Source organism: Linderina pennispora, assembly GCF_002104995.1.
Source record: "Linderina pennispora strain ATCC 12442 chromosome Unknown DL89scaffold_5, whole genome shotgun sequence".
Classification (NCBI taxonomy): Eukaryota; Fungi; Kickxellomycota; class Kickxellomycetes; order Kickxellales; family Kickxellaceae; genus Linderina; species Linderina pennispora.
In genome coordinates, this window is record NW_024468253.1 from 921,321 (window position 1) to 947,303 (window position 25,983).

The following is a 25,983-nucleotide window of genomic DNA, read 5'->3' on the forward strand; positions in this document are numbered from 1 at the left end:
GCTTTGTATCATAATTGCGTCTTGCCAGGGGTGCGAGATCCATTTCTCGCAGCCCTGATTTATTTGTTCTTGCGTGGTATGTGCAACGTCATTCGGATTTTTCCCTTGCCTTCATTGACAGATCGAGGATTCGCAGCGACGAGCAGTCACCTCGCATGCCGAGAGACTTTGACCGAATATTTTTTTTTGCAACGTCTTATCAGCGCTTGATCGCACAAACCACAGCCAGTCGATTTTTCGTCTTTGCGCTGGAAATGCAAGCGCTTTCGGCATAAAATCTGCCTCCGAGTGACCTCTCCCCTTCAGAGGGACAGTGCATGGACCCGCAGCATCCACTCTTTTTGCATGTGCTACTCGGCGGCATAGGCCTGGCAGAAAAGCGCCCAGTTCTCATTTGCCAGGACAGGCCCCGCATATCTGTTTGCACATGGTGGGGTCGGCATAGGCTCAGCAGCAAAGGGAACTTGCTACTGCAGGCAGATGAATGGCCCATGCACAGCCCCTGTGTGGTGGTTGGACTGCGACAGTTGTTTGTTAGTGTACACAAGAAGAAAAGAGGGGGATCGAGAGAAATTTAGTGCTCCGACTCGAAGATAGCAGCCATACCGAAGCCACCGCCAATGCACATGGTAGTGCAGCCAACCCGCTTGTCCTGGCGCTTGAGCTCCAGTGAGCAGGGTCGAGATCTGGCGCGCACCAGTGCAGCCCAGAGGGTGACCGAAGGCGATGGCACCGCCCTTGGGGTTGACCTTGTTGACGTCAAGACCAAGCTTCTCCATCGAGTACACAGCCTGCGACGCGAAAGCCTCGTTGAGCTCGACAATATCCAGATCGTCGACCTTGAGACCGGTCTTCTTGAGGACAGCCGGGACAGCGTAGGCAGGACCAACACCCATGATGCGGGGAGGAACACCAGGCGACAGCAGCAGCAATGAACTTGCCCTGGATAGACAGACCAAGCTCAGCAGCCTTGCTGACGCTTCATCAGGAGCACGGCAGCAGCACCGTCCGACACCTGCGAGGCATTGCCGGCGGTGGTGCTGCCGTTCTTGTCGAACACAGGCTTGAGCTTGCTCAGTGTCTGCGGGGTGGTGCCCGGACGGACACCGTCATCGCGCGAGACAACGATCTCCTTGGTGTTGCCGTCCTTGTCGAGGATGGTGGTCTTGATCGGGTAGATCTCGGCATCGAACAGACCCTCCTTCTGCGCCTTGGCCGCCTTCTGGATGCGACAGCGCCGCAAACTCGTCCTGCTGCTGGCGTGTAATGCCAAAGTCCTTGGCGACGTTCTCCGATGTGAAACCCATTGGGGTCAGGCAGTCCGCCGCCTCCTTGACAGCAAAGACCTCAGGGCTGATACTATCCTTAGTCATCCGGTAGCCGGGACCGTAGAACTGCGTCATGCTTTCAACACCAGCGCCAATGCCCACCTCGATCATGCCTGCCTGGATCTGGTGCGCAATATGTACCACAGCCTGCAGGCCCGACGAGCACTGCCGGTTGACGGTCTGCACCGAGGTCGTGTTCGGGAAGCCGGCGTACAGCGCTGCCATGCGCGCCAGGGTCGCTCCGCCGCCTGGCGGGCACACGTTGCCGACGCAGATGTCCTCAACCAGAGCCGGGTCGATCTTGGTGCGCTCCAAAAGGCCCTTGAAGATGCTGCCCAGCAGATAGTCCGCTGTGGTGTCCTTGAAGCCGCCCTTCTTGCCGCGCGTCATCGGCGTGCGCAGAGCCTTGACAATCACGACATCCTCGGGGTTCTTGACGCCGATCTGCACGCGCGGCACCTGGGCGCTGGAAAGGTGCGAGGAAACCTGGTTGAGACGAGTAGCCATTGTGCTAGAGTGAAGAGTTGGAAGCTGTGGCTTTTGGTGTGAAGGGAAATGTAGCTGGCCGGGAATCTGGGCACCATGTCCAATTGCATTTAAATGAATCTCCAAGCTTGGCCATTCCCCCAAGACAGATAGTGATTTCTGTGCCGGAGCTCTGAAACTCCCCGGTCGCCCGCATCAAGCCAGGCTTTTCTCTGGTCCCCATGACTAGCCCGGAAACGGACATGGATATAAGCGGAGCGGTTCGGCTCACACCAGTGGGCATGGTCCATGTTTTTGGCCAGACCTAGCCGGGCGACACCGGGATTCAGACGGGGGAGAGGACCAAGCCGTCTCCTTTTCTTTCCTCACACCGATGATTCTTTCCTCGACTGTGCGGAACTCGGGCCAACAGTGCCTGGTTAAAGCTCCGGATGACACCATGATTTGCAGGCACTGTATCGGAGCTCTGCTTCTCCCGTGCAATAGTTTCTGGAAAAAAAATTGTATTATCTGCTAACAGCTAGAAGCTTAGTGCTCCGACTCGAAGATGGCAGCCATGCCAAAACCACCGCCAATGCACATGGTAGTGCAGCCGACCCGCTTGTCCTGGCGCTTGAGCTCAGTGAGCAGGGTCGAGATCTGGCGCGCACCGGTACAGCCCAGAGGGTGACCGAAGGCGATGGCACCGCCCTTGGGGTTGACCTTGTTGACGTCAAGACCAAGCTTCTCCATCGAGTACACAGCCTGCGACGCGAAAGCCTCGTTGAGCTCGACAATATCCAGATCGTCGACCTTGAGACCGGTCTTCTTGAGGACAGCCGGGACAGCGTAGGCAGGACCAACACCCATGATGCGGGGAGGAACACCGGCGACAGCAGCAGCAATGAACTTGCCCTGGATAGACAGACCAAGCTCAACAGCCTTGCTACGCTTCATCAGGAGCACGGCGGCAGCACCGTCCGACACCTGCGAGGCGTTGCCGGCGGTGGTGAAGCCGTCGGCCGAGAAGGCAGGGCGCAGCTTGCCCAGGGACTCGGCAGTAGCCTCCGGGCGGACACCATCGTCGCGCGAGACAACGATCTCCTTGGCATTGCCGTCCTTGTCGAGGATGGTGGTCTTGATCGGGTAGATCTCGGCATCGAACAGACCCTCCTTCTGCGCCTTGGCCGCCTTCTGGTGCGACAGGGCAGCGAACGCATCCTGCTTCTTGCGGTCAACGCCGAACTCCTTGGCGACGTTCTCCGACGTGAATCCCATGGGGATCAGGCAGTCGGGCACCTCGGGCGCCGCCATGACCTCCTCGCTGATGGTATCCGGGATCATCTTGTGCTTGGGGCCATAGAACTGCGTCATGCTCTCGACACCAGCGCCAATGCCAATCTCGATCATGCCGGTCGAGATCTGGTTGGCAATGTGAACCACGGCCTGCAGGCCCGACGAGCACTGCCGGTTGACGGTCTGCACCGAGGTCGTGTTCGGGAAGCCGGCGTACAGAGAGGCCATACGCGCAATGGTAGCACCGCCACCCGGCGGGCACACGTTGCCGACGCAGATGTCCTCAACCAGAGCCGGGTCGATCTTGGCACGCTCAACGACGCCCTTCAGGATGTTGCCCAGCAGGTACTCCGAGGTGGTGTCCTTGAAGCCGCCCTTGCGCGCGCGGGTAATCGGGGTACGCAGAGCCTGCACGATGACAATGTCGTCCTGGCTCTTGACGCCAATCTGGGTCGCCGGGGCCTTGGTGCCGGCGAGGTGCGAGGAAACCTGGTTGAGACGAGCAGCCATTATTTTTTGTAACTTTATGTGAATTCGACGAAGAGAGAAAGCCTGGAAAAGAGAGAAGGTACTGGTACAGGAAGTAGTAAAGTGTTCAAGCTATGCGTGGCTCAGTTGACGAGCGCCTTCCCCCTTTTATACGCTGGGCTCCTTAGCCAGGGCGGGCCAGGCTAATTCATGGCTGTTCCCACACGGGCACGGCGCGTTGCCTCGCCGCGGTCACATTTTTTGCCCTCCGGCGTGCGCGGTGGAGCGGAGGAGCTGCCTGGCAATCACATGCCAATTATGCGCACGGGGGAGCCGCTGGAAATGGCAGCAAGCGCACGCCCAAAAAGCGACTGCGTCAGAGACTTTCACGTTCAGATTTTAGCCGCGCACATGGCCCACCAAAGACAGCCAGGCTGCTGAAGGCGTTTGCCGTCGCAATCAGCAGCCAGAAAACCAAGCTCCCTCGCGTGTGCTGACAGTGGCGACCGCTGCTCGTGGAGATAACGGCACAGACTTCCTGTTTCACATTCAGGGTGCGAAGATAAATCCCCCGCTGGATGCTCTTGACTATTTCATTTCCAGAGCTGAGGCTGCGAAACATGCTTTAGCATTTGGGAGGAGCCGCCTGCGCTGGCAGGTATTTGCAAAAGCCGGCTTTAGCGCTGGTGCGAATCGCGGACTGTGACGAGTGTCAATCGCATCCGCGTAGTGTACCGACTACTCCGAACTGTGCTAAAAAGCAGTCGCGGCTCAGTCCAATGACGTTGAAAGGGCGAGCCGATATAGAGCTGGTCAGTCACTGCTTAACGGTGGCTGAAGGCTCAATCGCTAATATCGGCGCATTGGCCAGCTTACCGACGCTGGCCAAGACGTATCGGCACATCGCTGGTCTCCAGATGACATGTTTGCGTATTTTCCAGCCAGAGACACTGCTGCTTGGCACAACGGCTGTTTTATGTTTATCCAGTCAGCAAGCCCTAAAGGGTCATGTCAAACGCAGCGCATGTGTCAATACTATCACGCATTCGGCGAGCTGGCCGGTATTTAGTGTCTGCAGGAAACGACGCCATGCTGCGATACTGGGACCTGGAGAGGCTGGATCGCTCATTTGCTGTCAGCGAAACCAGCGGGACTCCACCGCCGTATGCGTCGTATCGCGGAAAACGGCACTGTGTATTATTGTGAGAATGCTGCGCCAAAGCACAAGACGGTGGACGGTGCTCAACAAATGACTGTGTCGGAAGGAACTGGCCCAGTCACAGCTGTTGCACTGGTGTCGTCGCCTTCTGCCATGGTTGTCGCCGGGCTTCAAAGTGGATACATCCGTGTACTATTATAGCTTTATAATTTCTTAATCTTAACATAGATACATCAACGTGAAGGTGGTATAGTGTGGAGGACAAGGGATATGTGCAAAGGGATTGGCCGCTTGTTAAAATACACATGCCAGGACTTAGAGACTTCTGTTTCTAGTACCTTGTCTCTCACCTCTACTTTCGCCACTTTTCTACATTTACAACATGGCTGCCTTCAATGACATCCATGGGAGGGCTTTGAGACAAATACTTTTTTATGCCATTAGCGGTTTCTCTCCTTTATATTCCCCTACTGAGGAACTACGTAACTACTTCAGCCCTGCTTGGGTTTGCAGAGAGTGGCGGAGGGTACTTTTACCGAGACTATACAATTACGCATTCTTTACTATCACCTCGCATACACCAACCTCTGGACCGCTAGTGATCAGATCTAACATAAGACTCACTGTGGAAAACGGTCTGTCGAAATACACTCAGAGACTATTTATTATTGTTCCGGAAGGGTTCATTGCCTCTGGTCGTCTTGTTGAATTTTTAAATGAGGAGCTATTTAACAAAACCACTGGCCGTCCATTTACGATCTAGACATATCTGAGAACCCACCTTCTGTTTCAACAAATAGCAGACAGAATGAAAACAACACCGATGTGGGTGACGCCATTTCCCAATATCTTCATATGCATCTACCAGCCTTTAACCTCCATATCAGTCTCTCTTGAAGAGGATACCGATACCACAACCCCTCTGTCCAAATTTATCAACTTAAAATTAAATCGACTTTCGTCTCTAGCTATGGTCAGGGCACCCGTTATTTTCACATGTAATTCCTTCTACGAATGGCTTACCCACCTCATTCTTCGTTTAAGCCCGGGACAGACCACACTTCCGTACATATATACGCCGAATCTTCATAGATTGTGGTTATCAAATATTCCACCCAATTTCTCGTGGAAGTACTTTCACTCAGAGAGCAGTGACTCGTTCGATTTCTCCAGAGCTTAAGGTCATAGGGTTGCATTATTCAACCACTTCAGTTGATTTGAAGTCAGCAACCTCCGGTCGCAGTGGCGCATATCCACACTCATCGGCTTTACGGAAGATCCATATGCCGAAAATTAAGCATCTGTCGCTTTCTCACGTCCCTCCTTCAGACGCACACCTGTTTGCTCCACATCTTCAGTCCTTCTTGACTCACTCGATATTGTCGGCGGTATTGATGTCCTTACACAACTGGGCCTACGCTTTCCATTTAGCAAAGAGGTGACATTACGCTTGAGTGACAATATTGTTGAGGACACTCAGGAATATAACACACTCACTGAGACCATATTCAGCTCATTCTCAACTGCCACATGGATCAAGTTTGAGATTGAACCCTATATTCCAGTATCTATTAATTCTGTTGGCTGGTCAAACTTGAATCTGTTAAATATTTCTGCTTTCATATCTCGTCATCACTCTTTATCGCTTATTATCTCCAAAGCTACCCTTATTGGAAGAGTTATGTGTGAGATATATCACGTCCGATGATGAACCATACTATTATGATATGCAGCACGGAATTTCACCATATTTCCCTGGATGGTCCTAATTTCAGTAGTAAGCTACGACACCTCGAATATTTTAAGGGTACATCACGTTTTCCAATAGTATTTGACCTTGATCCGCTCTATGAGTTCATCACAAACGTCGTCACGCTAAAAGAGGTCAGCGTTCCTGAATATTACTGCAAGAGTCAGACCTTCACCGAGCAGTACCAGGAATCACATCATATGTCCAAGCCAAACATCACAAGACTATCCACATATTAAAAAAAAAAGAAAAATAAACATGTAATATATGAGAAAGGTCCGAAGCCACAGCCATCAACAAGCAATATATCCAAGCATCAGATAAAGAAAATCGTTTTCTGTGTTCGATATACTGTATAGGCCTATCGAGGTGGTTCCAAAGCCCAGGCCAATTAAACACTATTAAACTTTAATAATAAGCTGGGATAACTTTGGCCAAAGTCACAACTTGCACATTGGAGAGGTTAAAAACAAAGTGCCAGCGTGTAATGTACTGGCGATTGAAGAGGACCTCAATTCGGATAATATGCGGATAAGGTTATCAGCACTGCGCTCATGATATGGTCACAGTCGAATATTACATTCAGGATTTCAGTGATCACTTCGGTCAAGACAGTATGCAAAAATACTCACATATCTAGCAACCCAATTTCACTGCTGACAGTGAATTTATACCACTTGTCTTTAAATTGTCATTGACTCATTTTAAACTAATACTACATGCCGTCTGTTGCCGTTTCACAATCAAAGTCTATGACATTTGTGTAATGGGGAGTGGGATTAGTTGTTTGCGTGAGCCAACAGATTAATCCAAGCAGGATCTAGAATCGTCGATGGTCTTAGAACTGGGCGATAAAAAAGCATAGCCCGATAATAGCAGGCAGGCTTCTCCGTTGTCAAGCCAATTCCTGCTCTTTTTTCACTTTTCATTCGTACACCTTTTGCAAAATTTACAAATGCTATCGTCACGTGTGATAGGCAGTGTGGGAGGACGCATACTGCAGTCGGCGGTGAGCGAGGACAGGCCATTTGGGGGCGAGGGCGGCCTGCGGGGCACAGGCAGCAGGCGGCGTCCATTGAGCACCAGGGCCACGTCAAAGCAAGGTAAGGCATAGGAGGCAGTTGGCAACAGCACATGAAAGCACAGGGGGGTTTCCTGCGGGGGAAACTGGACCGGATCGGATTTTCAGTCCCAGGTCGTGTCTCCCACGGAAGGAAAAAGAATAACCCGGCATAAGGTTTGCCCGCGTCTTACAGTAAGACACATGGCTAAAAGGCAAGATTGACTATAGATCGGTCAGCACCCAACGGGCGGCGAGAGTTCCACACGACGCACATGGCGCGCGCCGACGACTACTACTCGATCCTGGGGGTGAAGCGGGACGCGAGTCAGTCCGAGATCAAAAAGTCGTACTACCAGCTGGCGAAGAAGTACCATCCGGACGCCAACAAGGCCGAGGACGCCAAAGAGAAGTTCATCAAGATCCAGGAGGCATACGATACGCTGTCGGACGAGTCGAAGCGCAAGAACTACGACCAGTTCGGGACGGCGGACCCAAGCGGCGGGTTCGGCGGGGCCGAAGGCAGCGGATTCGGTGGGATTCGGCAACATGGACGACATTCTGTCACAGATGTTCGGCGGCGGATTCGGCATGGGCGGCGGGCCGGGGCGGGGCGGGCGTGCGCGGTCAGGCGGGTATATGACGGTGGGCGAAGACATCGAGGCCAGCATCACGGTGTCGTTTGAGAACGCAGTGCGCGGCACCGCGACGTCGGTGACGATCACGCCGATTGTGCGGTGCGACCCATGCCAGGGTTCGGGCGCCAAGAAGGGAGCCAAGCGGCACACCATGCCAGGCGTGCGGTGGCACCGGCCAGGCCGTATACTCGATGGGCGGGTTCCACGTGCGGCAGCCGTGCCAGGCCTGCCATGGCGAGGGCTCGACCATTTCCAAGGCCGACCAGTGCGGGTCGTGCGGCGGCAAGGGTCGTGTGCGTGAGCGCAAGACCATCGAGGTCAATGTGCCTGCAGGCTGCGACAACGGCATGCGCATGCAGATTCCCGGCGCCGGCGACGTGCCGATCGAGGGCGAAGGCCCGCCTGGCGACCTGTATATCCGCGTGCGGGTGCTGCCTAGCAAAATCTTCAGCAGGAAGGGCGCCGACGTCTACTACAATGTCGACCTGCCCTTCACCACCGCCATTCTTGGCGGCAAGATCCGCGTGCCCACGGTTGACGGCGACGTCGAGGTCACCATCAAGCCTGGCACGCAGCCCGGCGACGAGCTGCGGCTGCGCGGCAAGGGCATCAAGCGCATCGAGTCCAGCAGGCGCGGCGACCAGTATCTGTCGCTGAAGGTCACGCTGCCCACGAGCCTGACCGACAAGCAGCGCAAGCTGGTCGAGGACTTTGAGCATGAGATCCTGGGCAAGCCGCGCGAGGCTCCGCCGACAGGCAAGGACGCGCCCGGCGACGAGCACAAGCCCGGGTTCTTCAGCCGCCTCAAGAACGAGTTCAAGAAGCCCAAGGATGACGAGTCAAAGTAGCACCCCCTCCACTTAGATTTCTAAACAGTCCATATATATTTTACGTTCCAACTCTTCTCTTTACAGGTTCTGGATCTCGCGCGTCAGCTCTCGCGACGAGTCGTAGTTCTCCTGCAGCAGGCGGTACAGGTACGACGGCAGATGCCCGCCGGTGTGGTCGACCAGAATGTCCACCAGCTCGGGCGGCACATAGTCATAGTGTGGGCTGGCCACGTCGACGGCATCCACCAAGCTCTCCAGTCGCTGTAGGGCAGCACGGCGTCAGGCGACACAATGGCATTGAAGCGGTCGTCGTCAAAGGGGAACAGCGGCGACAGCTTGTACAGTCCCGTACACACCACCACCTGCGTCGAGTGGTGCCGCGCGGCAGCCGCCACCATATGTGTGCCCGACGCGGCGATCAGGCCGCCGTTGGCCATCACCGCGTGGGTGCCCAGAATGACCTTGTTGACACGCGACATGAATCGCAAACGCAGCCGAGTCCGGCACCACCACCACGTCGATGTTGGGGCCCGCCTAGCGCCCGCGCCTGCTCGTGCCCGTCGTACGTCGGCGCGCTCTCAGTCACAATCACGTGGAACTTGCGTTTGCGCGCGGCCGACTTCAAGAAGCACTCGACAGTGCGCGACCGCCCGCACGTCAGGATGATTTCGTTCGAGTGGATGTGCTCCAGCGCATGGTTCGCAATCCCGTCCTCGGTGTTCTCCAGCTCGTCGATGTACTCGCCGACCGACTGGATGATCGACGACTTGAGCCGGTGCATGTTGGTGGCCTCGCTGGCCAGGGTCCGCGTCACATGCTCCGCCAGCCCCTTGCTGGCCGTGCTGCCTAGCCCCATCGCCGGCGTCTCGCTGCCCGCCGCCGACCCCGGCGTCGCCTGGTTGCTGCCCGCGCCGCGCCCCACGAACCCGCTCGACTCCTCGTTGATTATGTGCAGTACCCGGTACACAATGTTTATCATCAACAGCTCCCGCGGCTGCGCTGCTGTCAGCCGCTTGCCCACGCGCTTGATCGTGTCGCGCAGCGTCTCGACGTCGTCCCACCGGCTCAGCGAAATGATTTGCCGCATCAGATTCGTCGTCTCGGCTGCCACATGCATCGACCCCATGATTTGCCCGCGCTTCAGCCGCGTAATGAAGTCGTCAATCAGGTAATTCATGTCCTTTGTGAACGGAGACGGCGCCATGGTGTATGTGTAAAAAATGGAGTGCAATTTTTTTTTTGTGAATTTTGAAGAGGCAAAAGACAGAAAAGGCAAAAGATCAAAAAATCATTCACGCTCTTTTTTCGTACCTGACTCACTGCGACTCGGCGACCTGCAATGCGCTGTCCAGCGCCCCAGCCAGCAGCCGCGCCGCATCAGTCCATGCGATCAGCTCACCCTCGGCGCCAGCCGTGTCGCTGGCAAAGACGGCTGTGGGCTTGATTGAGATGCCGCGCTCCACGAGCCGCGCGTGCTGGTGCCGCAGCCCAGCGTGCACCTCGGCGACCGTGCGCATGAACGAGTCGACGCTCGGCTCGATCCTGGCCGTGCTGCTGCTGTTCAGCAAGTCGTCACCAAACTCCCCCACCTCCTTGGGCTCCGCCAGCATCCGGATCGCCGTCGCCGCCGTGCCCAGCAGCGAGCACAGCTTCGCCTCGATCTCCTCCAGCTCCTCCAACGGTGCCTCAATCGCCGCTGTGTCCGGCGACTGCAGGTTGATTTGCAGGTTCTCGTTCACCGGCCGCCTTTGCATCGGTCTTGCTCAGCAGGACCGTCGATTCGACCCCCGTTGTGCCGCGCTCTATGAAAGGCGTTGAGCCCGGAACGCTGGCGGGCTCTGGGGGGGTTGCGGCCAGTGGTGGAGCAGCGGGCGTGCTGGTTACTTGTACTGGGCACCGGCGCTGTCAGCCCAATTCCCAGTGTCGCCGCCTGGCTAGCTGCCACCTGTGCTGCCGGACTGGTGGTGGCTGGTTTGCTCTGCCGCATCGCCAGCTGTGCCAGCGGAATGTCCATTTCCTCGGACGACTGTCGAGCTGGCTCTAGACTTGCTTCCCTGCTGCTGAGCCTCCTCCGGCCCACTCGCCTGTGCAGCCCCTCCAAGTAACTGCGCCATCAACTGCGACGGGTCGCCAGCTGTCTGTCCCTGTAGTGCCTGCAGCAGTATCGTCGAGCTGCAGAAGCTGTATGGCCGACAAGTCCATGCCGGCGATTCCGCCTGCAGTAGCCGACGCACTGGTCAGCTCGAGTGCGCTGAGGTCGACGCCGAACCCGCTCAGGTCGTTGTCAAAGTCCTGTGGTCGTGCCTGGCAACTGGATCGATTGTGAGGTCTGTCAATGAGTTGCTGCCGGCTGCGGCTCCCGTTGTGTCGTTGGTAAACGACCCAAATAGGTTCATCGGGTCCACGTCCAACGCGTCTCCGCCAAAGTTCGTAAACGACGACAGCGCATCCTCCGGCTTGCTGGCGCTATTAGCGCTATCGTTGCCGCTGTTGCTCATTATCAATTGAGTTGAAATATTTTAGTTTGTGTCCACTGCTTTTACTCCCAAAAAATGGATAATCTCTTGTATCCCTTGAATCGTTAGTTATCATGTAATGGGTACTACTGTAGCTGCCAGACGTGTTTGTATTTTGAGTAAAAGAATAAACCTGTGGAAATAATATGTATCCCTGTCACGTAGAGCCTTTTATCTGTGCGTTCTGGGGGTGGGCTTCGTCCCCTCTGTGGCTAGTCTCACGTGAGCCTGTACACTACATGCCACTTTGAACTTGTATATTAACTTTCACACACTCTTGTATATACTATCATCGATTTATTCTCAGGTAAATAGCACCTTTAGACAGCCAGCGCTGGCTGTTATGAAGCTTAATAAAGCACAGCTTGGACCACTGATTCCGCAACCAGGCTAATGCCATAGATTCTAGTCCACCTGAGATCCAATCTTCAGGATCTGTTGGATAGTGAAATCTGAATATATCCTACATTGTCCAATGTGTAAAATGGTATGTTTTGGTGACTAAGAGAGATTTACATTACTGTAGTAACATATATCGAGATTGGATGATAGAACCTCTCGAAGCTGTCAACAAAAACGGATATTTTGAACATGTGTGGATAATATTGAATACTGTCTTGACTGAAGTGATCCTGGAATGTCTTGAAGATAAAATTCTGGAACCACGACCTCTTTTAGCGTGACGACGTTTGCGATAAACTCATAGAGTGGATCGAAGGTCAAATACCAGCGGGAAAATGTGATGTGCTGTAAAAGCATTCGAGATATTGCAACTTACAGCTGAATATTAGAACTGTTTAGGGAATATAGCTGAAAGTGCTGTGTTGCTTGATGATACTGACAAGGACTCATCACCAGGGGTGATATACCTCACACATAGACGTTCTAATAGGGGTAGTTGGAATACTAAGCGATAACAGTGTGGTGAGGAGATATGAAGGCAAGTATATCTAAACTCTTTCAAGTGTGACCAGCCAACAGTAATTAATGGATACTGAGATATAGCGTTCAATCTTCAAAAGGCACCCATTGTTACAGCTGAGAATGATCTGAATATGGCCTCAGTGAGTATGCTGTACTCCTTGAATATCATCGACAGCATTGTCACTCAAGCGTAGTGACTAACCTCTTTGCTACATGGAAAGCCGTAAGGCCCAGTATGTCATAAGAACATCAATACTACCGACAATATCGTAAGTGAGTCAAGATGGTACTAGAAGATATGGAGCAAACAGGTGTGCGTCTGAAGGAGGGAACCGTGAGAAAGCGACAGCCACTTAATCTTCGGCATATGGATCTTCCGTTAAAAGCTGATGAGTGTGGATATGCGCCACTGCGACTGGGATGCTGCAGTCATCGAATCAAGTTGAAGTGGGTTGAATAATGCAACAACCATACTCTCAAGCTCAGAGAAATCGAACGAGTCACTACTGTTCTCGAAGTGAAAGCACCTCCACGGAGAAATTAGGTGGAATATCCAGCAACTCCAATTCACGAAGATTTGGTGTATATATGTACGGAAGTGTGGTCTGATCCTGGGCCTTAAACGTAGAATGATGAACTGGTAAGTCGAACTAGGAAAATGAGTGGTGTGTGAAATCGACTGGAGGTTCCTCTAGTATGCAGAAATCGAAAGATGATGTAATTTAATGGTTGATAAGTATGGACAGAGGATGAATGAAATTGCTATCATATTCATGCAGGATCAAACTGATATAGATGATAAGGCTGGCAGGATGTATATGGAGGTATTGGGAAATGATGTCACCATATCGGTGCTATTTTCGACCTGCCTGCTATTTGCTAGAAGTATAAAGGTGAGCTCTCAAATATGCGTTAGATCGTAAATATATGGCCAGTTCGTTTTGCTAAATAGCTGCCCATCCAAAAGTTCAACTAAGGTGACTAGAAGTAACATATCCGCTCGGACATCTAATATGAAAGGTGTTGAGCATATTTTACTAGACCATTTTCTACAGTGAGTCTTATGTTGGAGTCTGATTGAACTAGTCGTCCAGAGGTTGGTGTATGCGAGGTGATAGTAAGGAATGCGTATTCGTAGAGTCTTGGTAAAAGTATCCTCCGCCACTCTCTGCAGACCCAGCAGGACTAGAGAATACTTAAGTAATTGCACATCGCTAAGCGAATATAGCATAGGGATGAGTCTCCATAGAGTGCGTAGAAGAAGGACTCTCTCCAAGGTCTTTCCGTGGATGCTGTTGAAGGTGGCCATGTTTAAAGTGTAGAAAAGTGCTGAAAAGTGCTGAAAGTAGAGGTGAGAGACAGGTACTGGCAACACAGCCGTTTTCGCTTCATGATATGCATATTTTGAAAAGTCTTCCTTTGCACATATCCCCTTTGTCCTGCACACTATACCAGCTGGTATATCATCGTATTTTTCCTATCAGCCATATCTAATTAAGGTGAATGTCGAATCGGAGTAGTCAAGGGCTACTCACAGTCAGCTCAAGGACATCGATAACCCGTATAAAGTACCACATGACATATCTTTCCTGTCTATTCATGAAGAAGTCACCAAATTGCATAATTGGACTATTACCACAAACTTTCCTCGCCATGCTCGACGCTCTCATATTCAGCGACTGCGTTACTTGGCTTATCCTGCCGAACCAGGCATACTTCGAACCTTGATGTCGTTGCTGAGCAGAATGTCGATCCAGTCCTTTTGATTCTCCGAAAGCTTGTCGTTGGGTCCTTTGACTTCTGCAAATAGGAACTCGTTGGTGCCCGGCTTCCAGAGACATAGATCGGGAAATCCCGCTGTGCTTGAGTGGATACTCTCGGGCAAGGAACACCAAGAATAGGCCGCCAGCCGCCTGCCACCGATGCACGCGCATATCATTTCCAGCCATCCGCGCGTATACTCCCAGTTCACACCAATGATTTCGGATCCTAGCTGCAGGTCGTATGCATCGATTAGATAGTGAAGGAACTGGTTGCTCTTGATCTCCTCAATGCGCCGCTCGATCATGCCCTTGCGACTGAAATAGAACGAGTCTGACCTCATATCGAGCGGCGCTGACTGGTATTTGGTGATCCAGCACACCAGGCAATGAGCAAGAAGATGATATCGTAGAATATCAGCCCAAAGAGCGTCGTCATAAGCGTGTTCTCGGAGTGTATTCCTTCGTATCCATCCTCACGGTATCTCCAGATGGCCAGGTCCTCGACCGAGCATGGGACTCCGTCATCGCCGTCCCACGCAGATGCACCTCTCTGGCTATGGCTTTTGATTCGCACGCCGTATACTGTGCGCTCGGGCGCTACTAGCCACTCCTGTGTGCAGACCGGAAACAGGCAGCGCAGGGGTCGAATCCAGATTAAGTTTGCGGCTCAATGGTTTGCAGCTGTGAGATGATCCTATGCCGCGAAACACGATTCACGTGCGGGTCATCCAAGGCGCGAATGCACTGCTTGCGGGCTGTGGTCAGTGCGATTTGTGACTTTTCCTCATAGTCCGGTTCCTTGTTGCATTTCTTGGGTCTCAAATGCGTCGCCTGTACCAGAATAAGACGCTCATACCATTTACCGCGCTTATCTAGACCGTAGTGTGTCTGCGATAGCAACGACAAGAGCACCCCTTCCTCGTCCTTCAACTGCTTAAGTGTAGCTGCAAATTTGGCGCCCCGGCTCACGATCCGCGACAGTGCCCACCCAGCTGTAAACCGCCGTTTCCAGTACGCAATGCCGTCGTCAGATATCGACTGCTTGGAGAGATACTTAATGTGTTGAAGCCACTGGTCGCGGTAGGCCAGGTACAGCTTCCAGCCTTGCCGATGGTCTTCGATGACCGGCCACTTTGGACATTCCAAGCTCAGCCATCTGTTCACAGACTTGCAGCAGCTGCTTGTACTGGATCACCGCTTCACGCGACTCAAACAGATCGGTCGACCGCTGACACAGTGTAGTTTGGGAACCGGATCTTGCCTACCAGGGCCAGCAACTGCTACCTTCATCGAATTGTCGTCCAGCGATAGTAGCAGGTGGCGGAAGTAGATCAAGTGCAGGCGCTCAAACAGCTCCACAATCTCGGGGTTGAGCTTGACCAGCGGGCCCGTTACGTCAATGGCTTCCTTGATCAGCAGCGCGCAGAGCTTATCAGGACGCCGGCTTCTTTGCTTTTCTTGAAAAACGACAAGACCGTTGCCTGCTTAGTCTGCTTGTAAAGTGCTGCACAGATAACCTCCTTCTTTTGGTTCGCCATCTGCTTGATCCCGCGCCGTTTCGCGAGCGTTCTCAGCTCGGAGAGCAACAGCACGTCCAGGACCTCTCTGCAATCGCTGACGTCGCCTTCATCCAAGGTGAGTGGTGTGCCGCAGGGTCGACATGCAGACAGGCTTTTGCATGCGTGCGCAACATCCTCGGCACTGCCGTATTTTAGTCCAGAGACGCGCATCCACGTAGGCTTGCGCATAAAGAGCCGTGTGTATAGGTACCGCACATACTGCTCTAAGGCTAATGAAGGCTCGTAGGATCTTCTGCTCCGACTCGGAGAACAAATGTGACTCGCCACTAAGCACAGTCGACATGATTTTGTCAAATATATGCAGATAGTATATACGGTCCGCTTCTTGCGGGGTGGTCTTATCGGCATACGTTGCTGCGTGTGACAAGACTGGTAGGGGCGGTGGGGTTCCTACTGCTGGCTGTTGGATCGTTGCGACCGGAGGAATGCTCTGGCCGATGGGTGTCGGCATTGCTTGTCGGGATGTGCGGGGGTTCAAATGGCTCACTCGGTGCAGCAACCTGAAGCACCGGGTCATTGCTAACCAGGTCATCCTGCGACTGGCTGTCGACTACAGTCAGCTGCTGCTTGGCAGTGCTAGGCCTGGGAATCGGCTCACCAAGAACAGCAACAACCTCGACATCATCGCTATCATCATCGCCATTGCACGGAATCGTCCTCGAGATTTCTGTCCGACAGCACCGTTGGTGCGCTGCAACTGAACTCAACGACATCAGACTCGTCTGAAGAGTCCGATACAACAACAATTGGATCCTGTGTTGCACTCAGCCCGCAAGGATGGTCGCCTACCAATATAGCATTGTTTGAGTGAAAGGGGTGGTTTGGAAAGCTGAGGGTTGCCGGAACTAGCACCCTATGGCATCGTAGCTCGCTATAAACTTGCCTTGAAGGCTGCTCCCATGTTGTCGTGTCGATGTACGTGACTGCTGGCTCCTGTTCTTGTAACCGCCTGCGCTTTATGCCTGATCGTGCTCTGCGGCTGGCTCTATTTGCATCCGTGGTTGCTGCTCCTGCGCGCGTGCGCTTTGATTCGGCCATGTTGGCAATACGAGAAATATAGGGGTCAATAAAATTACAAAAATTCACGCATGGCTGGTCTGGGAACGCTTCCCCGCGCAGCAGCAGCAGCGCTCTATCTCCCTCTGGTGCCACCTGTTCCTGCTATGGGTAATGTTGGTGATCTGTGGTGGCTGCATTGGCTGGTGGTGTCATGTGTGACTGAGCTGATCGCCACCTGTCTGCCAAGAAGCTTCGCAGTAGAACTCCAAAGTCTGGCAGCAACACCGCACCATGCCGGCGTTCAGGCACAGCCAAAATGGTAGCAACTGCCGCACTTGCCAGCTTCGTTTTGGTCAAGCCCGCGATCACACGAACGCCGCCCGTGCACCCAAAGGAGTGTTCCTGTACGACATTAGTATGGTGCTGTGCTGTCCGATTCCTCGTGCCTGTGGGGGGGGGCTGAAATAGTCCGCTCGGTTCGCCGGCCAAAAGCTCTCTTCTGCTTAGCTCTGCCCCCTTTTTCTTTACTGGTTCTGCCCTCACCTCACCATTTTTATGTGCACCTTTTCCATGGACGACTCTACGGTGAACTACAGCCCCATGTCCAGCAAGGAGCCGTCGCCGCCAGCCAGTGCAGCACAGCCATTGCAGCGGTTTCTGTCAAAGAGATCGGTGGAGTCTGTGTCGCGAAACAGCGTCAACGATTTCTTTCACCAGGATCAGGATATCTCCGAAGCATCGCGCAAGATCCGAAGTCTTATTTACCGGCGGCGCGCGCGCGAGATTGAGAATTGGTCGTATCCGCGAAAGTTCCTCCACATCATGTTCTACGAGCCAGCCTCACGACGGGTAAGTGGTTTGCCGAACTCCGCTCCACCCCGGCGATGGTTCCCAACCGGAGGAAGCAAATGCAAAACAAAAAAATCCCGCACAGCTGGAAGGCCCCTTGCGTGGAGATTGACTTTGAGAGACTTGACGTGTAGGCCCACATCTACATGGTGTTCTCCAGCATGTTGCTGCTGCTGTTTCTGATTGTGTTCATGCTCGACACGATGCCGCAGTACCGGCTCAAGCCGCACTGGCCGCGAATCGCCGAAAACATCAACATGGGTACAGCAGTGTACTTTGGGGTCGAGTGGCTCCTGCGGTTCTATGCGTTCCAGAACCCGAAACGGTACCTGCTCGAGCCCTTGTCGCTCATCGACCTGCTCAGCGTGGTCCCGGCGTACGCGTCGTACGATACAAGCCTTGGGACGTCGTTTGGGCGGGCCAAATGGCTGCGTGCGCTGCAGATCCTGCGCATTCTGCGTATCATGCGTGTCGCCGAGTACTCGGTGGAGCTGTACGTCATCGTGCGCACGCTGAAAAAGAGCCTGACTCAGATTCTGATTGTCATGCTGGTCATTGCAATCGTCCTGCTGACAGCGTGCTTTCTGATGTTCTTCTCCGAGAACGACACATTGGATGTGGGTAGCGGTCAGTGGATGCGCAAGAACCGCGGGGTGGTCGAAGTGAGCCCGTTCCAGAACGTATTCTACTGCTTGTACTGGGGATTTGTCACAGTGACCACGGTCGGATATGGCGACCTGACGCCGGTTTCGCCGTGGGGCCAGGTGGTTGCCTGTTTGACCATGGTAATGGGGGTGTTTACGGTTGTGTTTCCGACCTCGATCATCTCGACCAACTTTGCCAATGAGTGGGAGGCGTTTCATAAGGCGCAGAAACTGCACCAAAAGTCGCTGCTTCGGCGGGACACCGAGAACCGCCGCCTCCAGCTGGCGCGCATCTGGAGTGATGCCAACAGGGACTACGATGCAAGTCCACATGAGGGCAAGTGGTGAAACGCCCATTAGCATTGGATCGGCAGTGCTGACAGAGGCCATACATGCCAACGTAGCCAGGTCTGATCCCGAGCTGAACAAAAAGACCCCGTCTCTTGATCAGCCAAATGATGCGTCGGCTCCAGATATTGGGCTGCGACAGGCTACCCGGGTAGACTTCTCACAGCCAGCCTTGCAGAACCTGCCCGCAGAGCCACCGCAGTTTGGTTGGCGACAGCACAAGATGGCGCCGTTCGAGTACCACGAGATGATGAAGGTGATCGAGAAAGTTGAAAAGGACCTGGGCATCCCCAAGATGGACATGAACGAGATTGAAGAGAGTAGCGAGATCAACCAAAAGCTGCTGATCAACGCCATACACTCGAAGCTATACAACGACGCCTACAGTCTGCTGTGCGAGCGGCTGCTGTTTTGCCTGTCGGAATTCCGGAGGTTCGAGTCGTCCGAGGATTTGGCCGGGTACTTGCAGAACCTGGACATCGGGCACGGCCACCCGGCGAACAGCCCGCCGATGTCGCGCAAAAAGAAAATGACCTCGCTCGAATACAAACTAATGTCGTTTGTATTTGAAAAGGTCAGCTTGCGCATCGATCCGGACACCGCGTCCATGTCTCCGCGGCAGTCATCCAAATTCCACATTAATCAGCAGCAGTACACCACCCAGCAGCACCTGGACGAGCACTTTGGGTACAGCTCCGCGGACCTGCCGCACACCAGCGATGCGAATTCTTTTAGCGGCATGCGCACGCGCTTCCATCGTTCCCGCAGAAACCTGGCGCACAAGGTCAAGTCTCGGCTACGCCATGGTTCCAACTACGCGCCCATCAGCAGGACCCCCACCGGCCAAGCAGCCCATCAGCGGGTCGCCTCCAGCTACACTCTGCAGAACCGGCTGCCGCTGCGCCGCCCCAGGTATGAAGATTCGCCGGTGCTTAGTAGGGTGGCATCGGAGATGCGGTATGAGAATGTAACGCCCATCTGCCAGGTGCACAGTGGCCAGAGTGCGGGTTCGCTTGAAGGTATGCAGCCAAGGCTGCATAAGCCGGCAGGTTTGCATGCTAACGCTCAGGTGTCCAAATTGAACTCGGTTTCTGGGGTCATGGGCACCCACCGAGACCAAGAGGGCAGTGGGCAGGTCGCCATTGACATGCCATCTAACGGCAGCAGCAACAGTTCTTCAGATCCGTCCTCTTCGTCGGGGGACTCAGACTCGAGAGAGGCTTTTAGCATCAGACGCCATGCTTCGCAGGGCCAACATGAGGTGACTGAAGGCCATGATGCCGACGACGAGTACAACACCAATTGAACATCGCTCCGTCACAGCAAACTGTGCCATTAGCAAGCATAAATTTCATAATCTGGCCATAATGTTTGTGTATGTACAAATACCTGTATTTTTTGAAATAGCGATTTTTTTGGCCGAGATATGCGACAAGCATAGTTTACCCACTTTTCCCTACACTTTTGCAGATAATGAACAGCAGTCTGAATCCAGTAGTATTATCAATCGTACAGTCGGCATCCGAGGGGTTCTTGCTTGAGGACGGCGAGGCGCTGTCGGGGCTCTTTGTATTCACAGACACGGTCATCGCGCAACTGGGCAGCGCCCTCAGCGACGTCAGTGACTTTTCATCATACCAGGTAGCGATCCTAGACGACGCATTCGCGCGCTTCACCATCGCCTATCTACAGTACGTGCGCGACTACTCGCATTCAGACGCCAGCCAGCGCAGCAAGCTCATGCTCAAAATCGCGGCCTACTTCGAGCCAGTGTTTATGCCGTCGGGGCGCTTCTGGCTGTTACCTGTGTTGCGCGCAATCGCGGCATCTCTCTATCGCCTATCACGCAATGCAGACCGGCTGGAGATGGGCGGCAGGAAAGCGCAGGTGCAGGCCGCGTCGCAGCTGCAAGGGCCTGCTGCGGGTGGTTCTGTCGGACCGCGATACATTGCCGGACTCGAAGCACGGCGGGGCGCTGTTTGTGGCAGCGCTACTGGTGCGTGTGTCGCTGAAGATCGGGGTGATGCCGCCAGCGCATGGGGCAATCGGTAATGTGGCCGAGGCGGGGCTGGACTTCCGGTGGTTTTCGCTGCGCGACCAGATGACGTATCGGTACTGGGCCGGGCGGTACTACTTGGTGTGCTATCGGTTTGAGGCGGCGCGGCGGGAGCTCGAGTATGCGTTTAATGCGTGCCCGGCGTACCATGTGCATAATAAGCATGCGATTCTGCGGCATCTGGTCGTGGCCAATATGGTGCGCGGGCGGCTGCCTACGCAGTATCTGCTGAGCAAGTACAATGTAGAGCCGGTGTTTGGGATCCTGGTGCACCATTTCCGGCAAGGCAACATTGCGGCATTCCAGACTGCGCTGATCGACAATATGGAGTTCTTCCGGTCGCAGGGCACGTTCCTGATACTGTATGAGCGCACGGAGGTGCTGATGTATAGGAATGTGCTGAAGAAGCTGCGCAATATGCTGGCCCAGGAGCAGCAGGCGCACAAGGTGATTCCGTACAGGCAAATACTGACGGCCTTCCGGGTCGCCTCGCGCAATCCGGACATGGATGTGTTTGAGATGGAGAGCATTGTGGCGTCGCTGATATCGCAAAGGTATATCCAAGGGTACCTGTTCCACCACCAGCAGGTGCTGAATCTGGGCTCCAAGACCCCGTTCCCTCATATCAAGGACGTGGGTCTCCCTGGTGGGCAGCAGGGGTAGTGGGGATATATATAGATAGCTGTGGAATATATGATAAACATGGAAAGGCATAGAAGATGTTAGACGACGAGGCAGCCCTCGGCGGTCATTTCGCCCTTACGCTCAGCGAGGAACCGCGCGCGGATGTAGGGGTCAAGCTCAGCCACTGACTTCTTGAATGTGTCAGCCACCTCGCCACGGAGCGGCTCCTCATTGTCCTTGATCCAGCCCCCAGTGCTGGCTTCAAAGGCGTCGACGGCTGCCACAAAGTTTTTCTCAGCGGCATCCCTGGCAGCAGCATCAAACATGGGCTCGTTCTCCTTGCGGGTGGGCATGGGATGCTCCCGCTTGAACTTCTTCTTGCCGCCCATTTCCTCGGGGATCTGGCCAATGTCAATATAGGCCTGCAGCTGCTGGACGTTCTTGGCAAAGACGATGCGCTTGGCGATGATCGGGTCGAACCACGGCGAGATGAGCTTCCAGATGCCAGAGAACAGCCACGAGTTGACGTAGACGATGATCAGCTGGAAGGTCTCTGGGTAAATGGTGTTGTTCATGGTGATGATGGTCTTGACGAAGCCGTAGTCGATGTTCTCCATTTTGAAGCTCGACATGTCGTAGACCAGCGTGGCGCGCTCGCCATTGGCACGGGTAATCAGCGACGCCTGCTCCATGGCAAAGGCTGTGTATTTCTCACCAAAGCCCTCGCCATGCTCGCGTGGGATATTCTCATGGACTCGCACCACCAAAAGGGGGCACCCGAGCTTGTCTTTTCCTGGCACATACGTCAAGCCGCGCTCCATCATGCGCATATTCATAGTTGCCTCGCCCTGCCACACCAGCTTGTCCATTGCATGTGTGGCCCGCCATTCCACGGCTCCCACCAGCAGCTGGAACGCGCGGTCAACGTCCCACTCGCGTGCGATCAGGAACGCCAGCGGGAACGAGTCCGGGTGCTGGTGTGACATGGCCGCCTGCCAGAACGCATTGCGGAAGGAGCGCGAGCCCGGCCGGTCGCCGAACAGTGGCCGGAAATCCCTCGGCACCACCGCCGATGTTTTGCCCGACAGGTACAAGGCATCGTTGACAGTCTTGTATTTGACGTTGTCTATGCGTGTCTTGTTGGCAGAATACCATTGGGAGACGGCTGCAGGCGTATCGTCCAGTTCAGCCAGATCGCCAGCCTTGAATGGGTCGGCGGGGACTGCGATTGGCTTGTCCTTGTGGTCGACAAAGTAGTTCAGGATCTTGGCCCACATTTGCTTGAGCTTCTGCTCCTGGCTGGCGGTCAGATGGCCGACCTTGCCGTCGGTTACCGGCGCACCGGTCTTGTAGTTGTTGAGGATAGGGTAGTCGCCCGCCATATTTGGTTTGCAGAGAAAAAAGTAAGGAAGTATAAAGTGTGCTGTGAAGATAAGAAAACAGAAGATACTTGCAGTACTCGAGGAGGCGTTCTTTTTTACTTGACCAAGCGCGGTGAGAAGGGAGGCGTAGCATTTATACATGCCTGGGAAATCCACGCAGCCTGCCAGACATCCCTGGAACGCCCAGGCAAGAGGGAGGCGGAATAAATTAGCACGCGCGGCGCACATACTCTTCCCGACAGCGCAGCAGCGCAAAGCCATCCTATAGTGGGCGTTTTCCTGGATGATGGCCAGCAAGCCTGCACATCCCACGAACAAAAAATAACACCAGCGCAGGTTTTTGTACACGAAATCCACCAGTGCTGGCATAGGCAAATCCCCTGATGGTCAAGTGAGCCGAAGCTTTCTTCGACACAATGCGATCTTCACATGGCCAGGCAGCAAAAGCGAAGGAGTTACACGCGGTGCAGGTTTCACGGCGCTGTGCAGCGGAGACTGTAGGCTGGCAGATGGTCCGTCCGCAATCCGCTTCTTGCCAGGGATGGGCAGAAGAAATTGGCAGATCTGTACGCAGCACCACCAGGCAGTATGTTGCTGGAGCAATAAATCTCCTACTGACACATGGCGCAGGCATCAGGCGACTATTGATGGCGATTGGTGGCAGCAATGGCTTGCGCATAGACCAGTGCCTGGGTGGCAACTTCAGTGATCTCATTGTTGGAGCTTGGGCTTGTCCAAAAATGGAGGACATAGCAGCACCATATACTGATGTTGGCGGGCCCAGCTTCATGGCCATAGAGATCGGTCTCGAAAATCAGAAAGCAGAGGAGAGGGGTGAAGCAGATGTTAGGTCACATTGCCTTGCGCCCATTATCGCACTGGATTTCAGTGACGACAAAAAGGATCCACAGTGAGATCCCTCGCAGTTGCACCAGCAACAGCCTTACCACACGAATCCAATTATTTTTTTCGCCACACCTACTTTAACGTTAAACATAGAATGTCACGGCAACAAACCAAGCAGCGTCGACAGAAGGGCCGGTTCTCACCCGAGGACGAGGCCCGGCTGATTGCGCGTCTGGACGGCACGTACAATGACGAGCTGCTGGCGCTGGCGCGGCATTTTGGCGGACAGCTGCAGGCGACTAGGGCGCATGTAAAGGACATTGACGTGCACGGGCTGACGGTTGAGTGGGAGACTGAGGGGAAGCGCGAGGAAATGCAGTTTGCGTTCCGCGAGGTCACCGGCCCGGCATCGGCCATGGAGGAGATCAACGAACTGGCCACCGAGGCGCTGCAGGCGCTAGGCGTCACGGAGCCATCGCGGCTGGCGCGCGACCGCGCCCAGCTGCAGTCGCAGCATCTGGTGGATTTCTCGTTCCGGCTGCCAGGCGTGCCGCTGATGGCGGCGGTTCTGCTGGGCATGGGCCTGCAGGGGTACCTGGGGCTGGTGGCAGAGGTCCACCCGATGGTGTCGTTTTTCCGGGCGGTTCTGCCGCAGATGTGGTCGTATTATATATTCGTGGTGGCGTGTGGCCTGCATGTGTTCGAGGGGCTAGCTTGCTGTGCACTGTGCCAGCTGATCAAGCTGTTCCAGCCCAAGCAGATGTCGACCAGGGAGCAGCTCAAGTGGACGGTGGGCGTGACGCTGTTCGGCTTGGGCTGCTTCCATGACTTCCTCTCGCGGCTGCGCAGGCAGTTTGCGCTGGCGGATGCCATCGGCCCGCGCCCGCCTAATCCCGCGTCTAGCAAAAAGTCGCAGTGAATACCAAAGTAGTGTTTTCTATGGAAAAGTTGAAGAACCCTCTCTATTCTGTGTTGGTGATGACGCCGTTGCGCACAAAGTGCCGATTTTTGCGATGGGGTCTGGGACCGGGCCGGCATTGGCCGGGATGGCGGCAGCCAGGGCTTTGAGCTCCTCGGCGGCCTTGGATGGCTCCAATGTCCAGCAGCTGGATCCGACAGTGGTGTTGGCCAGGGCAAATTTCGACGGCTTCGGCGAGTCCATCAGGCGGCGCCAGGCATTGTGTGTCTCGGCGATAACGCGCTCCGCATACTTTGCATCCTTGGGCTGGCCGCCAAAGGCCCAGGGATTCGTCGGCTTGGCATCGGGCACCTTGTAGTTTGGTGAACCAGTCGACAGTCGCCTCGACCAGGCCAGGCATCAGACGCCGCACATCCTCGATACTGTGCATTTGCGGCGCCAGCGGGTCATCAGCCCGTATAGCCAGCACCTTCCAGTCCGTCTCGCCGCCATCAATCAGCGCCAGCACGCCCAGCACCTTGACGCTCTGCACGCTGCCCTGCGCGCACACATTCTGGCCAATCTCCACAACATCCACGGGATCGCCGTCGCCCACGCACCCGGTATCCTGGTCGACGTGGTTTGGGTCCTCGAAGGTCTGCGGCAGGGCGCCGTAGTTCCAGATGTAGCCCTTGTATGGGAATACGTTGGCGACAAAGCGCAGCTTCCCGTTCTTGGTGTCCTGCGTGATCGGATTGAATGGCGATGAGGTGTCGATTTCCAGCTTGGCGTTGCTCCAGCGCGGCACCTCGACCACCATGTTGTAGGTGCCGGGCGAAGATGACAGTGGGATGTCGTGCCAGGGCGAGATCGGCTGCTGCGAGTGCTCAAAGTACATGCGGTGGGTGGGGGTGCCGACTGGCCCGCCCAGCTGCGTTGTCGCGAACTGCGAGTGGTGCCAGCGCACTGAGTAGACTGGCGGTCTGCTGAGCAGTGGGCGGAGCTTGGGCAGCTGGCGAGCGAGCATGGCGAAGGCTGGTTCCAAATTGCAAAAAAAAAAAAGTTGAGAAGAAAAGATAAGGTTCGCTTTTGCCGCGGCCCTGACAACCGCGGAATCACGGTGCGATTTCGTCATGCCCCCCACAGGCCACGTTTCCAGCACGCTCACTCTTTGCCTCCACTTTGTTGTTGTTCAATATTTCTTCCTCTCTGTACTATTTCATATTTCTACTTCGGTTTTTTTGTTGTTGCTAATGGACAGTCGAAACAGCCTGAGCGTACCGCACAGCCCCAGCAGCCAAAAGAGCGCGTTCCTGACAGCCGGCCAGCTCGCACTGCCCGACCCATGCACACTCTCCATAGCAGAGCAGCGCCTGTGGGACTCGCTGCCGCAGTTTGTCGCGCCCAGCGTGCCCGGCAGCGTGCACCCATACTACGGACAAGCCGACAGCCGAGTGGGCGAGAGCCTGCGCTCCATCATTGCCGACGCCAACCGCAGCGCCAGCGCAACGTCAACACAGTCGGGGACACGCAGCCTGGGCGCCAACCACAGCAGCTCGC

General features: G+C 54.6%; 12 protein-coding genes across 12 annotated transcripts; 6 read left to right on the top strand and 6 right to left on the bottom strand.

The window, feature by feature from the left end:
- Positions 1-518: 518 nt before the first annotated feature.
- DL89DRAFT_322209 (thiolase) lies at positions 519-1,835 on the bottom strand (the record flags this gene model as incomplete). Its single annotated transcript, XM_040891331.1, has 5 exons — positions 519-664; positions 750-854; positions 922-960; positions 995-1,222; positions 1,287-1,835. 5 exons carry the CDS (start codon positions 1,833-1,835, stop codon positions 575-577), a joined length of 1,011 nt encoding a protein of 336 aa, XP_040744394.1. The 3' UTR covers positions 519-574.
- A 463-nt stretch (positions 1,836-2,298) lies between these two features.
- On the bottom strand, positions 2,299-3,714 carry DL89DRAFT_234471 (thiolase). The gene has a single exon (XM_040884946.1). The coding sequence runs from the start codon at positions 3,597-3,599 to the stop codon at positions 2,343-2,345; it is 1,257 nt and encodes a 418-aa protein (XP_040744395.1). The 5' UTR covers positions 3,600-3,714; the 3' UTR covers positions 2,299-2,342.
- Positions 3,715-4,616: 902 nt separating this feature from the next.
- DL89DRAFT_141099 (uncharacterized protein) lies at positions 4,617-4,964 on the top strand. The gene has a single exon (XM_040883438.1). It carries the CDS (start codon positions 4,723-4,725, stop codon positions 4,915-4,917), a length of 195 nt encoding a protein of 64 aa, XP_040744396.1. The 5' UTR covers positions 4,617-4,722; the 3' UTR covers positions 4,918-4,964.
- Positions 4,965-5,056: 92 nt separating this feature from the next.
- On the top strand, positions 5,057-5,612 carry DL89DRAFT_141101 (uncharacterized protein). The gene has a single exon (XM_040883439.1). It carries the CDS (start codon positions 5,099-5,101, stop codon positions 5,477-5,479), a length of 381 nt encoding a protein of 126 aa, XP_040744397.1. The 5' UTR covers positions 5,057-5,098; the 3' UTR covers positions 5,480-5,612.
- Positions 5,613-7,350: 1,738 nt separating this feature from the next.
- DL89DRAFT_266939 (uncharacterized protein) lies at positions 7,351-9,073 on the top strand. Its single transcript, XM_040887308.1, is given in 4 exon segments — positions 7,351-7,569; positions 7,758-8,060; positions 8,158-8,324; positions 8,344-9,073. The coding sequence occupies 3 exon segments, from the start codon at positions 7,802-7,804 to the stop codon at positions 9,010-9,012; spliced, it is 1,095 nt and encodes a 364-aa protein (XP_040744398.1). The 5' UTR covers positions 7,351-7,569; positions 7,758-7,801; the 3' UTR covers positions 9,013-9,073.
- Positions 9,024-10,032, bottom strand: DL89DRAFT_266940 (nagb/rpia/CoA transferase-like protein). The gene is made up of 3 exons (XM_040887309.1): positions 9,485-10,032; positions 9,270-9,455; positions 9,024-9,246 (listed from the first exon to the last, which is right to left on the bottom strand). Exons 1-3 carry the CDS (start codon positions 9,848-9,850, stop codon positions 9,073-9,075), a joined length of 726 nt encoding a protein of 241 aa, XP_040744399.1. The 5' UTR covers positions 9,851-10,032; the 3' UTR covers positions 9,024-9,072.
- Positions 10,033-14,127: 4,095 nt separating this feature from the next.
- On the bottom strand, positions 14,128-17,189 carry DL89DRAFT_292417 (uncharacterized protein; the record flags this gene model as incomplete). The annotated part of the gene is made up of 11 exons (XM_040890303.1): positions 14,128-14,533; positions 14,578-14,807; positions 14,906-15,328; positions 15,366-15,425; positions 15,482-15,604; positions 15,637-15,821; positions 15,858-15,936; positions 15,977-16,230; positions 16,265-16,434; positions 16,481-16,530; positions 17,148-17,189. 11 exons carry the CDS (start codon positions 17,187-17,189, stop codon positions 14,128-14,130), a joined length of 2,022 nt encoding a protein of 673 aa, XP_040744400.1.
- A 574-nt stretch (positions 17,190-17,763) lies between these two features.
- Positions 17,764-20,024, top strand: DL89DRAFT_266942 (voltage-gated potassium channel). The gene is made up of 2 exons (XM_040887310.1): positions 17,764-18,594; positions 18,644-20,024. Exons 1-2 carry the CDS (start codon positions 17,772-17,774, stop codon positions 19,921-19,923), a joined length of 2,103 nt encoding a protein of 700 aa, XP_040744401.1. The 5' UTR covers positions 17,764-17,771; the 3' UTR covers positions 19,924-20,024.
- A 43-nt stretch (positions 20,025-20,067) lies between these two features.
- DL89DRAFT_266943 (uncharacterized protein) lies at positions 20,068-21,376 on the top strand. Its single transcript, XM_040887311.1, has 2 exons — positions 20,068-20,504; positions 20,530-21,376. Exons 1-2 carry the CDS (start codon positions 20,484-20,486, stop codon positions 21,334-21,336), a joined length of 828 nt encoding a protein of 275 aa, XP_040744402.1. The 5' UTR covers positions 20,068-20,483; the 3' UTR covers positions 21,337-21,376.
- Positions 21,377-21,395: 19 nt separating this feature from the next.
- Positions 21,396-22,679, bottom strand: DL89DRAFT_283363 (CRAL/TRIO domain-containing protein; the record flags this gene model as incomplete). Its single annotated transcript, XM_040889731.1, has 1 exon — positions 21,396-22,679. One exon carries the CDS (start codon positions 22,677-22,679, stop codon positions 21,396-21,398), a length of 1,284 nt encoding a protein of 427 aa, XP_040744403.1.
- Positions 22,680-23,626: 947 nt separating this feature from the next.
- On the top strand, positions 23,627-24,496 carry DL89DRAFT_266944 (uncharacterized protein). Its single transcript, XM_040887312.1, has one exon. The coding sequence runs from the start codon at positions 23,680-23,682 to the stop codon at positions 24,442-24,444; it is 765 nt and encodes a 254-aa protein (XP_040744404.1). The 5' UTR covers positions 23,627-23,679; the 3' UTR covers positions 24,445-24,496.
- On the bottom strand, positions 24,488-25,450 carry DL89DRAFT_292422 (inorganic pyrophosphatase; the record flags this gene model as incomplete). Its single annotated transcript, XM_040890304.1, has 3 exons — positions 24,488-24,545; positions 24,671-24,780; positions 24,821-25,450. The coding sequence occupies 3 exons, from the start codon at positions 25,448-25,450 to the stop codon at positions 24,488-24,490; spliced, it is 798 nt and encodes a 265-aa protein (XP_040744405.1).
- Positions 25,451-25,983: the final 533 nt, after the last annotated feature.